Below are 13,192 nucleotides of genomic sequence, written 5' to 3'. Positions count from 1 at the left end.
CGTACAAGAATTGTTCCAGAGCCGCTGCCTGAAAAAAGCACTGAGCATAGCAAAGGACAGACTGCACCCCCTCCACACACACCTGGATCTCCTGCCATCAGGCAAGAGATACCGTAGCATCAAAGCCCGGACAACCAGACTGCTAAACAGCTTCCTTCCACAGGCTGTGAGGCTGCTAAACAGACATTCCAACTGATTCTGCTGCTTTTTGCACTGACAATTTAATAACTCTGGCACTGGCCACTTAAATCAGCTGCCCTGGCCAATTTATGACTGTTTTCACTTGTATTTTAATGTTGCTGTTTTTACCTGCACTTTTTAACTATTCGTACCGTTTTATCAGGGACTGGATTATTTTTATTTTTATTTTAGGTGTGAAATGTTTAAGTTTTATGTGCGATGCTCTGGTATTTCCAGGGAAACGTCTTCTCATTTTGCACTGTACAACTGTTGCTTTGCAAGATGACAATAAAGGATTGATTGATTGAAATGGGAAAGGGTGTAGAATGTGGTTAAAGGTTGCTTTTCAAAGTGTTTTTTGCTTTGTTCTATCCTGTGTCTCAGGCTGGTTTCTTGGCTTCCTACAAACTTGTATTGGCATTGATGTCATAGAGCCATACACTATGCTGACCACAAGGTTCCATCGAAGCTGATCCCATGTGCCCATGATAGACACAAAGTGCTGAACTAACTCAGCAGGTCGGGCAGCATCTCTGGAGAAAAGGAATGGGTGGCATTTTAGGTCAAGACCCTTCCCCCCCCCCCCCCCCCATTTGCCCAGGTGTGGCCCATATTCGACCAAACGTTTTTCTATCCAAGTCCTCCATTTCCTCCCTCTGTACATACATACCCTCCAGTTTTCTTTTTGTTTACCCTTCCAGCACTTTTCAAATCCCTGCAGGAAAGGAAATCCTAAGGGTCTCAGGAGGCAGCGGAGGTGGCCTCGTACTGGAAACTCTGTTGCCACTGGGAGGCCACAAGCCATTTGTCCACCAAGGGAAGCTAGTGTGGGAGCACAAGTACATGAAGTATCCTTGTGCTGCTTTGGGAACTGTTCACTTTTCAGTGCGTCAATGGCCAACTCTGGAGCAAATGGAAAGGCGTTTTGATGCTTGCCGTGGTGTCAAACTTGACAGTGCTTAAAACCTAAAGAACAAATGGCTGTCATCTGTCACGGTGCTGCCTCTACCTTCTTAGTGAGAAGCTGTGCACTAACACCTTGGGCATAGCCCAGTAGTAAGCTATTTTGATTCAGAGTCTGGAACACATGCTTAATGTCACCAACAGATGTATTTCACACTTGGCTCTTGGAAGATGCTGTCTACTGATGTTAAATTCAGTGTGCAAACTCCTGCATCTAAAGCATCTGTTGTCTAAGGTTTGATGCATTCACTTGGTAATCACTGCCTTTGAAGTCCTGTTAACTGACTAATAGCCCTGTCCCACGGTACGAGTTCATTCCAAAGGCTCTCCCGAGTTTAAAAAAAAAAAAATCAAACTCGTGGTAAGCACGGAGAATGAACGTGGCGGGTACGTCGGAGCTCGGGGATGTCTCTTAGCGGCTCGTTACGCTAACGGCAGGCAAGCTCGGAAAGGCTTGTGAAGATTTTTCAACATGTTAAAAAAAATGTCCACGAGAGCCCCGAGTACCGACGAGTGGCCATTACCGTAAATCTCCGAGATTGAATCGGGGCAAACTCAGGAGAGCTCTTGGAATGAACTCGTACCGTGGGACAGGGCTTTAACATGTTGGGAGAACTGTGCATTGACTCGATGAAGACATTGAGAAAACCGTTACATATTCCCACTATTTGTGTCGACTCTCTCGGACGATCTTGGCTTCAGAAAAGCGCACAATCCTAAAATGACAATTCACGGCAAGATCAGCTTAAGCTGAGGCATCGAATTTCCTCTGTCATATCTCCTTCCAGGCCATCCCACCTCCATTAGTTGGAAAATGTACAGAAAAGATTTGCCAGGCTGTTTTGTGTGTTTCAGTCATAGGGAGAGGTTTGATAGGCTTGGACTTTTTTTCTTTAGCGTATAGGAGGCTGAGCAGTAACTTTAATGAGGTGTGCCAGTTCAGTGGAGCATGGACAAGGTGGGTTGAAGGGCATGTTGCTGTGCTGTACTGAGCCTCCAAATTAATGTACATCTCAAACAACTGCACCTCTCAACAAGGCTGCAACACAGATCCTTGTGATACAGTCTGTGGAAGGGTCTCGATCCAAAACGTCACCCATTCCTTCTCTCCAGAGATGCTGCCTGTCCCGCTGAGTTACTCCAGCATTTGGTGTCTCCCTGTGATACACCACAGGTCACGGGCTTAACAAGCAGGAAAGCATCCTTCCACCATTATTCCCTCCATCACCTAAGCCAACTTCGTATGATTTTGGATCGGCAAGTGGTTTATGGGCAGGCTGTTAAGAGTTACTTTTGGCATCTTGTTCAGCACAGACATTGTGAGCTGTGCTGTGCAATTCTATAAAAGTGCTCCAAATGCAGCCTTACCAAAGTTTTGTACAGCTGCAACCTTTATACCCTGACCGGTGAAAGCAAATCTGCTAAACTCCTTTTTACTAATTTTATCATTTTCAGAAACCACTGGGCTTGCATCTTAATACCCCTTTGCACAACAATGCCCCCAGGGGTCCTGCTATTTACTGTACACTTTCCTCTTGCACTTGACCTTCCAAAATGCATCACATCTTAGTTGTCTGGATTAAACTCCATCTGCCATCTTTCACTGCCCACCTTTGAACTGATTGGAATCCATTAACAACCTTCCCCGCTCGATTCCTTGTATACACCAGAATTTTGGTTACATAACAATCCTTTAAAAAGAATAGTCACATGATAATAACCATTTAATTTGACTTTTGGTTTATGTAAATTCCCACCCATCTTGTGCCATTTTATTAAATAACATGACATTTTCTTCTTGATAAAATGTTGGCTTGGCTGGGGTCACATGATTAAGAATGACTGACCAGTCTAATATAATAACCAGGTACTGCCCTTGACCATACAGCACCATTCAGTGTCAATAAGTCTACTCTGTAGTTTAATACCAAGTAGTGGGCACATTCAGTGTAGTGCAGTTCGAGCGGGACTATTTGTGGGTGGCACAACGGTAGATTTGCTGCCTTGGTGCCAGAGACCCGGATTAGATCCTGACTACGGGCGCTATCTGTACGGAGTTTGTGCGTTCTCCCTGTGGCCGCGGGGCTTTTCTCCAGGTTCCTCCCACATCCCAAAGACGTAGAAGGCAGTTTGTAGAATAATTGACTTCGGTAAAATTGCAAATTGTTGTAGTGTATAGGATAGTGCTAGTGTGATCGCTGTTCGTTGCGGACTTGGTGGGCCTGTTTCTGCACTGTATCTTTAAAGTTAAAGTAAAAATGCATGCTGATCCATGTCCAGAACAAATCTATTTTATAGTTAGTCTTAGAAAACGACTGTAGCAAAAGATGTCTTGCTGATGGTTTTGTGTGTAATCTGTTCCTTGTAAATTGCAGCATTAAACACTTGGCCCCTGGACGACTCATTAGTGGATGAAATGATGTACTTTGCAAATAAGAAAACTTCTTATTTGCAATTTACTGAATGTCCTCTTTAGAATGGGTGGAGTGGTATTATGGTCAGTAAATGTTTAACTTGGTTTCCCAAATTCACTTGTGTAGGCTGCCATCTAGTGGCGACTTCAGCAGTAGGATTCCTATTAGATAAGGTTATTTAGCATTGCTTTGTAGCGTAACATTTCCAGATCTGGTGAAGACAGAAAATGCAGGAGTAACTCAGCGGGTCAGGCAGCATATCTGAAGAAGGTTTCTGACCCAAAATGTCACCTATCCATGTTCTCCAGAGATGCTGCCTGATCTGCTGGTTTATTCCAGCACTTTGTGTATTTTATTTTTGTAAACTAGCGTCTGTAGTTCGTTGTGTACACATTTGCTAAATCTGGTAATATGTTACTCTATATTAAACATAGGAGTTCAGTTCGCTCTGCGGACTTGCCCACTGGCCTTTTGCTGCTGTAGCTAACTAGATTTGAAAGTCTTGCTGCATATACAAACTCCTGACGCTAGATTTTTGAACCTGTGCAAAATGTACACGTTGAATTTGTTCTTTAACATTTTTCTGCAATTTGGACTAACAACCAGTTTATGGATTGATGGTAAAGTACTAATTGTCCTCACCTACAGTAGATCAGTTTTACTTTGCTTCAAGTAATCCATTGTGCTGTGATTTGCTTTTAATGTCAAGGAAATGTCACTTCTCAAGAATCCTGACACAATACGTCATCTGTCCGTTCCTTCCGCAGTTGTTGCCTGACTTGCTAAGTTCTTCCAGCACTTTGTATTTTGCACAAGATTCCATCATCTGCAGTTCCTTGTGTCTCCATTTGTGCTTCTGTTGTTTACATGTATCGAAAACATTTTGAATGATGTGGAAATTCCTTTAGGTCTGATAGTTTAATCATCATCGCACTGGATCTCATTGAGTTAACACTTGACTTGATCTGAAGTTGGCATTGTTTCTGTCTTCTGACTGGAAGGGTGGAGTTTTCTTCTGATCTCTTATAATTAAAGAGAGTTTGAGCTATAAAGAGAGATTAGATACACCTGGTATGTTTTGTCTTATGACTGAGGGGACCAAATAGAAGTGTATATAATGAGGTATAAATAGGGTAGACAGTCGGAACTTTTCTCCATGGGCGGAAATGTAAAAAACTAAAGGGCATAGCTATAAGGTGAGATTGACAAAGTTTTTGAAGATGTGGAAGGCAAGTGTTCAAGGGGCAAGTGCCTGGAATACAGTGTGGGGAATGATAGTGGAGGCAGCTAAGATAGTGGCACTTGAGTGTCTTTTAGATGGGCACATTGCTGTGCAGGGAATGGAAGGGATCTTGATCGGGTGCAGTCAAAGGGGATTATGTTTGGTATTGACTTGGTATTGTGTATATATTTGGTATTGGCTTGGTATTGTGTTTGGCACAGACATTGTGGGGCAAAAGACCTGTTCTGTTCTAATTGTTTTGTGACCTAGTACTTGGGTGCTGTTAGGGGCGGCACAATAGTAGAGTTGCTGCCTTACAGCGCTTGCAGCGCCGGAGACCCAGATTCCATCCCGATTACAGGTACTGTCTGTGCAAAGTTTGTACGTTCTCCCCGTGACTGCGTGGGATTTCTCCCAGATCGGTTTCCTCCCACTCTCCGAAGACGTACAGGTTTGTAGGTTAATTAGCTTGGGTTTGGATACTTGGTATAAGTGCAAATTGTCCTAGTGTGTGTAGACTTGTGTTAATGTGCGGGGATCGCTGGTCGGTGCAGACTCGGTGGGGCCGAAGGGTCTGTATCCGTGCTGTATCTCTAAACTACACTAAACTTCAAGCATAATCATCTACTCAGTACAGCAACTCTAGTTATCACTTGGGGCCAACCAACTGTTTTAAAAACCTAGTGCATCAAAAACTGGCACTTCAGTAGGATTTGTTCCCTGCTAAAATGGCTCCTCTTGTAATTTACAACAGGAATGAACCTGGTTTAATATTACCACCTTGGTGCCAATTCCTAAGCTGTTTTTTTTCTCTTCCTCTGCAGATTGGTGATGCAATGAGGCATATGCAAGAGCACAAGAACATTGGAAAAATCCTTCTGGTCCCTGAAGTCAAGACAACCGATGCCACAGCAACTGAAAATTAAGCGTTTACTTAAAAGGCAGGGATAACCTCATGAATTAGCTAAAACTCCTAACCTTTTCTGACCTGAAGATATACCTGATAGTTTGAGGGTTGAAGTAGGGATGTGACTCCTGACTGAATCACCCTTGTATCAGACTCGTTAACAAATTGTTGTTTGTGTCAATGTCGCAATGGGTTTTATTTTCTACGACTTAACTTTGTGTTTTACCTTCATATTTTACCACCGTCCCACCCCCAAGTTCTGTCAAACTTGTTAAGAGCACAGAACATTGACTTGCAGTAATTTTTCCTCTTTTCCTCAGATCACTGCTCTGAATAGCCCTCTGTCTTAAGATGCAGACCAAAGCTCCATGAGGTAACTGAACAGCTCTGGCTACCAATGTCCTTGCTCTAGAGGCAAGGGCTTGTCACTTGCCCTGGGCAACATGCATTGGCTAAAAGTGCTTCAAGCCACTATATAGGTGGGCTTGCACCAAACAGCTGTTCTAGGTCATGGTGGATTTGATTATATTAAGTTCAGTGACCACACCTTCCCAAAGTTTCCAAAAGTTATGCAAAATGAGATGGTGATTCTCTAAAACCCTGATGGTACTGATTGGTTCTCAACATGTACTTTGAAACCATGGGGTTAAGAATTCTTTTGAAGGTGCCAAATGATGACATAAAATTGTATTAGGATTGTGCCAAATATTTGGCCAGTTGATTTGGCTTGACAAGTAAATGTTGAATAGCAAAACGTGGGTAACATTAGGTTTCTGCACCAATACCATCATGGGGCGGGGGAAGTGCTAAGCACTCAGTTCTACACAAGTTGCTTTCTCCTTGGGTTGAATAGTGGTTTACACTGGAAGCTGTTTGAGCTTCAATTGTAACTTGCAGAAATGCTTCTGCCTTTTGTAAAAGAATAGCACCGAGCCCCATTCTGAACAAGGTGAAGCCAACTCCTGCTTGATGGCATGTGTTTCATCCTATGGTTCAGTCATAGAATGGTTAAGTCATAGAATTATGCCACTTTCCCCGCCCCCAAAATACATTGCCTTTTGGCAAGTTTATATCTTGGTAGAAACTAGGAACTACAAATGCTCGTTTTTCAAAAAAAGACACCATGCTGGAGTAACCCAGCAGGTTGGGTAGCATCCCTGGTGAACATGGATCGGTGACATTTTGGATTGGAACCCTTCTTCAAAGTCCAGCCACAATGTCACAGATTCATGTTCTCCAGAGATGCTACGGATCTGCCGAGTTAGTCCGGCCCTGTATATTTTAGTGTTTGGTCTAACCTGTTTGGAATAACATCCAGTCTTTGTGTTTCATTTGGTGCAAAGGATGTTAGTCTGCTACTGTGTTCAAAGGTGCTGTCTGATGTATGCAGATACAACTGAACTAGCTGGGTTTCTGGGCTCCAGTTAAGTGTGGCATCTGCATAAAGCAGATTCTATTCCATCTGCTGATTGGAAAATCATTAAAAACTAATATTCTTTTTTTTTTTCCAATGTAAGGTGCATGGTGGGGGGGTGGGGGATGAAAAACACTAATCTAATTCCGCATTTGCATTATGAGCTTCACTGCCCAAATTTATGATGTGTCCCCTCCTGGGCTAAATTGCTTCTGGGGTGGTCTGACCACATTCACATTTAACCATCGCTTCCTCAGGAGAAAGTAATCTATTTTGAAGCCAAATACAAATCTGCTGCATAATCCAAGGATGGACTTTATCAGGTTGATGACATAATACAGAGCTTAATCATTTGGTTTGAGCCACTAAAATTAACTTGAATTACTTGATTTAAAACACATTTGTTCAGCTGGCAACATGAAAGTTTGAGCTCAATCCAGCTGCCTCGCAAGTGAAGGAGATTGGTGGTGGCACCAGCAGCATTTGCCTTGCTTTAATGATTCAGAACTTTATTCCAGCACTAAACCCAATAACTGTGTCCTCCATGCATAGATGGCTTCTGGATACTTTTATGCCCCATCTGAATAAGGCTGGAAGCCAAATCACACCATCTCTGATTTTACTCAAATGTATTTAGGTCAGCACAATCGTGCAGCGGTAGAATTGCTGCCTTAAGGTGCCAGACACACTGGTTCGATCATGACTTTGGATGCTGTCTGTACGGAGTTGGCACGTTCTCCCCATGACTGCCAGGGTTTTCTCTGAGTGCTCCGGTTTCCTCCCACACTCCAAAGAGGTACAGATTGGTAGGTTATTTGGCTTCTGTAAAAATTGCAAATTGTCCCTAGTGTGTAAGATACTGCTAGTGTACGGGTATCGCTGGTCAGCGGGGACTAGGTTGGCCGAAGAGCCTGTTTCCGTGCTATATCTCCTAAGTCTAAAGTATTCGATTCTGCAAAGGACACTTGTCTCTTGTCTTGGTGACCAGGTCTGTTTTTGCCCTTTTTGTTGCCTAAAGCTTCCGGTATTCTTAATGTTTCTATTTTCATTGAAGGTGCCATATAACTGGGGAGCAAATCGGTGGTAGCTCCGCCTCAAGGCATTGTTACCAGACAAACCAATATATAAATTCCAGTGCTTTCAATTCTACTCTTATCTTTCCCCTTGCGTAATTCTGCTAATGGTTTTCAAACTCCAAGATGAAAACCTCTTAAAACCAATGCAAGTGCTATTTAATGCAATGTCATAGTTTTAGCCTCTTGTTCATCGGGGCCCACCTCTTGAAGTGGTTTAGTTCTACTATTCTTTTTAACTTTTTAGAAACCGTGTTACTTGGCTTCAATATGGATTCCTCCCTCGTCTAAAAAGCACAATGTCTGGACTCCCAAGTATAATAACCTTTATCTTCAGTTCATGGGCTAATGGATACATGATTGGATATGGGGATCAGTATAAGAGAGCAAGTGTGACACCTGGACTCCAATCTGATCGGGTCACAGCACTGAATATTTTTGAACCAGTTAATTAAGTTTTTTTCTCTCGGAACCTGGTGCCTACTAAACCCAAATGCCTATTGTTAGCATTTTTTTTTGTCAATTTAAATCGACAGAAGGAGGCCTTTTGCATGGAATTCTGCCAATTCCAATAGTTGATTAAAGATGTGCTTAAGATGTCTGCTATATTTTGTGCATTATGGTGACCAAACGTCAAGTACAACAGTTCAAAGGGTTAATTTTTTTTTTTAAAAAGCCATTAAGTGTTCTATATATTTTTTTGACGTTAACTTTGACCTCAGTGCTGTTCCTGTTTAGTGTTTTGGATGGAGGGGAAGGTAGCAGTGCTTCAATGTCTGCAGCCCCACCACACACCTCAGTGGTGTCCTTTATTGGAAGGAGGAGGAACAGTAGTTCTTTGCATAATGTGTTGTGCTGGACTGGTCGCTGTGAACTTATTTTAACCCTTTTTAATTATGTGACATTAATGGAATGCATCTATTTCAAGTTTCTTTGAAATATCATAGAACATAATGGTTTATCCTGTGATTTTTGTATTATTAAACATGATGCGGAAGGAAAATGTTCAAGGTCTTCAATCTTGCAGAAATAAGTGGGTGCCAAAGAGCTGAAATCTCATTACCCAGGTGGGCCGGCTATTATTTGCCTTGTGTATCAAGTCTGACTTGACTCGTGTACATTGGCCAAACAGGAATCTTGGTTTGCTGTCTTACAGAGCAAAAGGCAATTGAATTACTGCACCTAGCCTGCAAATTACCCATTTTCATGTAATGTGCGTAATTCTACTGTTCAAATCTCCATTTTAATTGATCTCTGACCGAACCTTCCAACATTTTCTGTCCAATTCCACCATCCTGCTTCATCGCTTTAGAGTTGCTTGGTTGAGAACTATTCCATCTTTTGGATACGCAAGGAACCGCAGATGCTGGAATCTTGAGCAAAGTACTGGAGGAGTTCAGCATATCAGGCAGCATCTGCAGAGAAAATGGATGTTCTCTCAGACATTCCATGCCCGTTCCCTCCGCAGATGCTGCCTGACCTGTTGAGTTCCTCCAGCACTTTGCTTCAGTTCACCGTTTTGGATGAACTTGCAATGAACATCCAATGGAAAAAATTACACTTGATGCTCTAATCTGGTTTACTGTTGGTATAGATTTTTCTTCCAATTGCATCCAAGCTAAGTAGCTTTAGGTGGAGAGGGGGTGTGTATGATTGACTTTGTCATGGGTTATAGAAAGGATAGTCGGCCAAGATTCCTGCTACTGTGCTAGAAACTGACTGGGCTGCAGGCCTTCATGCAGTTAGTTTCACTTCCCAATTCCAACCCTGCCCCAAGGATATGGAAGCAAACAGAAACAGAATTAAAACTGGATGGATTTGGCATCTTTTCATCTGTCCGCCAAACTGGTATTCGAAAATTCACACAATACACACTGCCTTACTCCAAACTGAGCCTGAGCAAGTGCTCTCGTGTCTTCGAGCTTAGAAAATGTGCCAATATGACTTAAGTCAAGGGACCAATGGTTCTGACTATGACTGGAATGAAATGTAATTTAGTTTATCCAGTTAAATGGTTGATGTCCAAGAAATGAATTGAAAGATATTTCAATAAAACTGTCTGGATTTAAAAGGGTTAAGTCGGCCTTAATGTGGTTTATTGTGTAAAACCTTCCTGTGATTCAGTTGCAAATCCTTTCATTTTGGTGTTGACATATGCACTGCGGCTACCGATGGTCTTCGGATAATTCAACATAAATTGATTTCACAATTGCTCCAGATAATTGCAGTTGAGCACTTGCCTGGCAACAATTATTTTTTGAGGTAGGGAGCTTGAACCGGAAATCAAGGCATGCTTTCTCGATTTAGGGACATTGAGGAGCTCCCACTTGAAGATGTGTCGAGGAAAAACGTTGTTTCCAGCCAGTCTTTTCAACATCGATTAGCTTCAATGAGTTTTTAATGTATTTTGTCGCTAAACTTGACGCCAACAATCAGGCGTGAAGGTTGCCTGTTGGCCCCATTGGCACCTGGCCAGATAAGGTGCCACTTTAGTATGAAGCTCTGTGGGTTGAGATGACTGTCGGAACAGTTGCTCTTCCAGGGCAGCACAGTGGTGCAGCAAGAGTTGCCTGTACTGAGTTTTTAATGTTTTCTCTAGGATCTCTGGATTCCACCCTCACTCCAAAGATGTTCAGGCTTGTAGGTTAATTGGCTTGGTATAATTGTAAATTGTCCCTAGCATGTGCAGAACAAGCGTTAGTGTGCGGGAATCGCTGGCCCATGCGGACTCGGTGGGCCGAAGCGCCTGTTTCCACACTATCTCTAAACTAAACTTATAAAGCACTTGTGGGACAATGTTTAGGTTCCAGCAGAAGTAGATATTGGGTGTAACAATTGCCTTGTAACATTCGGTATAAAGACTGAGGTCCCAGGTCCGGCCATTTTGCTGGATATGTTTAGCCAGGGTTACAATAAGACTATTATTGGAACAGTGATGGATGTGACTTGTTGCCAAGTGCAGCAGCAGAATGTAGCTCCAAGCAACGGTTGACTGTTTAGGATGCAGGTGGGTTTCTGTCCTGGAGAGCTCAGTGCTTGGAATTGCTAAACATTGGCGGTCTGCGTCTTGTAACTGTGAAGCTGTCAGTTGTATTCTGATGATTTTCTTTTTCTTTTGTGGAATTACCGTGGTGCTCTATTGAACTTCTGCCATGCAGACTATTAGCTTTAATGTGCAGCGGCAAGTAACTGAAATCTGCCCCTGGCTCCTGCTAGGAGTTGCCAGACGTGGGGTGGCAGCAAAGCATAATGCACCCGCTCTGGCCAGGGAATTTGCTGCCAAGGTGAGTCCTGATTTGAGTCGGCTGCCTAGGAAGGCACTGTTCCTTTTGATCCATGCTTGGCATGGCAGTGAATGCATGTCAGTCAGTCCCACATGTTGAGAGACGTGCAAAAGGCCATGCAGAACTATGGCCTGCTGCCTGACATCTTTGATGCTGAAGTATTCTTTCCACTTGCCAAACGGTCTTTGCTTTCAGGAAAATGTCAGCACAGTGGTGCAGATGGTCGAGATGCTGCCTCACAGCGCCAGAGACCTGGATTCGATCCTGACCTCGGGTGCCGTTCATGCAGTCTACACGTTCTCCCTGTGGCCTTGCGTATTTTTCACCCAGTGCTCTGGTTTCCTCTTGCATCCCGCAAACTTGCAGGTGAATTGGTCTTTGTAAATTGCCCCTCGTTTGTAGTGAGCCAATGAGAAAGTGGCGATAACATGGAACTAGTATGGACTCGGTGGGCCGAATGGCTTGTTTCCATGCTATATCTTTGAACAAAAATAAATAACACGTATCCCTTGTTTGATGATTGCTGTCAGGTGTGACAGTTCCAGGATGCATTCCTTGGTAGCTCACCTTCCCCCTGCTACTGCTGCATGCAAACCTGATGCTTGACAATTGGAGAAGTGGAGATCAAGTGGAGATAGTGTGTTGTGATTAAACCAGCTTGAAAGGGTAGCCGTTTAACAGTACCTGTACCACCTAATTGGCAGTGGCATTGGAAATTTCACTAGTGAATTGTGGTACAGTTGTGTTGCAGTCCATTCACCCTTCCTTGAGTGACCACTTGGCACTATCTTGCAGAGCATTTTGTAAAAAAAAAACAAGGAACTCCAAATGCTTGTTTACAAAATAAAATGACAAAGTGCTGGAGTAAGTCGGTGGGCCCAGGTAGCATCCCTGGAGAACGTGGATAGGTGATGTTCTATTTGGGTCAGGACCACTTCAGATGAAGGAGAACTGAAGAAGGGTCCTGACCCAAAACATCACCAATCCCTGTTCTCCAGAGATGCTGCCTGGCCCACTGACTTACTCCAGCGCTGTCCTTTTAAGAAACCATTTTGTTTCCTTTTAGAAACTGTCAGGAGCAACAGTAGTAACTCAATACATAAAATCATCCTCTCGGTTGAATTGATAGCATTTACATTCCCCAGAGAACGTACAACGGATTCAAGAGCTAATGCTGAATCTAGATTTAAAATACTTTTACCTAATATCATATGCTGGCATCAAACCTACAATTCAACAGATAAACTTTGATATTTTTTAATTAAATTGGATAATAAAATCTAACGTTATTTTCCATGTGTGAAATGGTAAATTTGTTCAATGCAACATGTCAAGTGCTGCTGGGAATCTCTGTCTGCTGCTGCTTGTATATTAAGACATCATCCAGAATTGCCACAAGGATCTTGCAACTGTAAATCCATTGAAGGCAAGAACTGTCCCTTTTATAATAATGGACAGTGGGGTGGGGGGTTGGGGAGGGAGAGGAACAGGTCAATTATTATCTGTGCTTGGTTTATTTGGTGTTTTAATCCCATCAAAAGCTGCTTTTGTAAATGTGAAGCAGTTGCTATTTAGATGGATTCTACAATGAAATGTAATGCTGTTTATGCCAGGTATTACCATATGCCTTAAATGTTTAATAAAATGCATACTGATGACTCCAGCTTGCTCTAGTTTTTGTATGTGTGAGTGTTGGTCTCTTGTGATTTTTGACTGCCGGCATGTAATTGCATAC

At 42.8% G+C, this 13,192-nt stretch overlaps 1 protein-coding gene across 1 annotated transcript in view; it reads left to right on the top strand.

Moving 5' to 3' along the window:
• Positions 1 to 13,120, top strand: part of vat1 (vesicle amine transport 1) — a 48,668-nt gene extending 35,548 nt beyond the window's left edge. The window contains exon 6 of the mRNA XM_055657178.1: positions 5,604 to 13,120. Within this exon, the coding sequence (XP_055513153.1) occupies positions 5,604 to 5,705 (102 nt within the window). The 3' untranslated portion in view covers positions 5,706 to 13,120. The remainder of the gene's footprint in view (positions 1 to 5,603) is intronic.
• Positions 13,121 to 13,192: the final 72 nt, after the last annotated feature.

Source organism: Leucoraja erinacea, chromosome 27 (assembly GCF_028641065.1).
Source record: "Leucoraja erinacea ecotype New England chromosome 27, Leri_hhj_1, whole genome shotgun sequence".
Lineage (NCBI taxonomy): Eukaryota > Metazoa > Chordata > Chondrichthyes > Rajiformes > Rajidae > Leucoraja > Leucoraja erinaceus.
The sequence above is the reverse complement of the archived record's forward strand: the minus strand, read 5'-3'. Positions and strand labels throughout refer to the sequence as shown.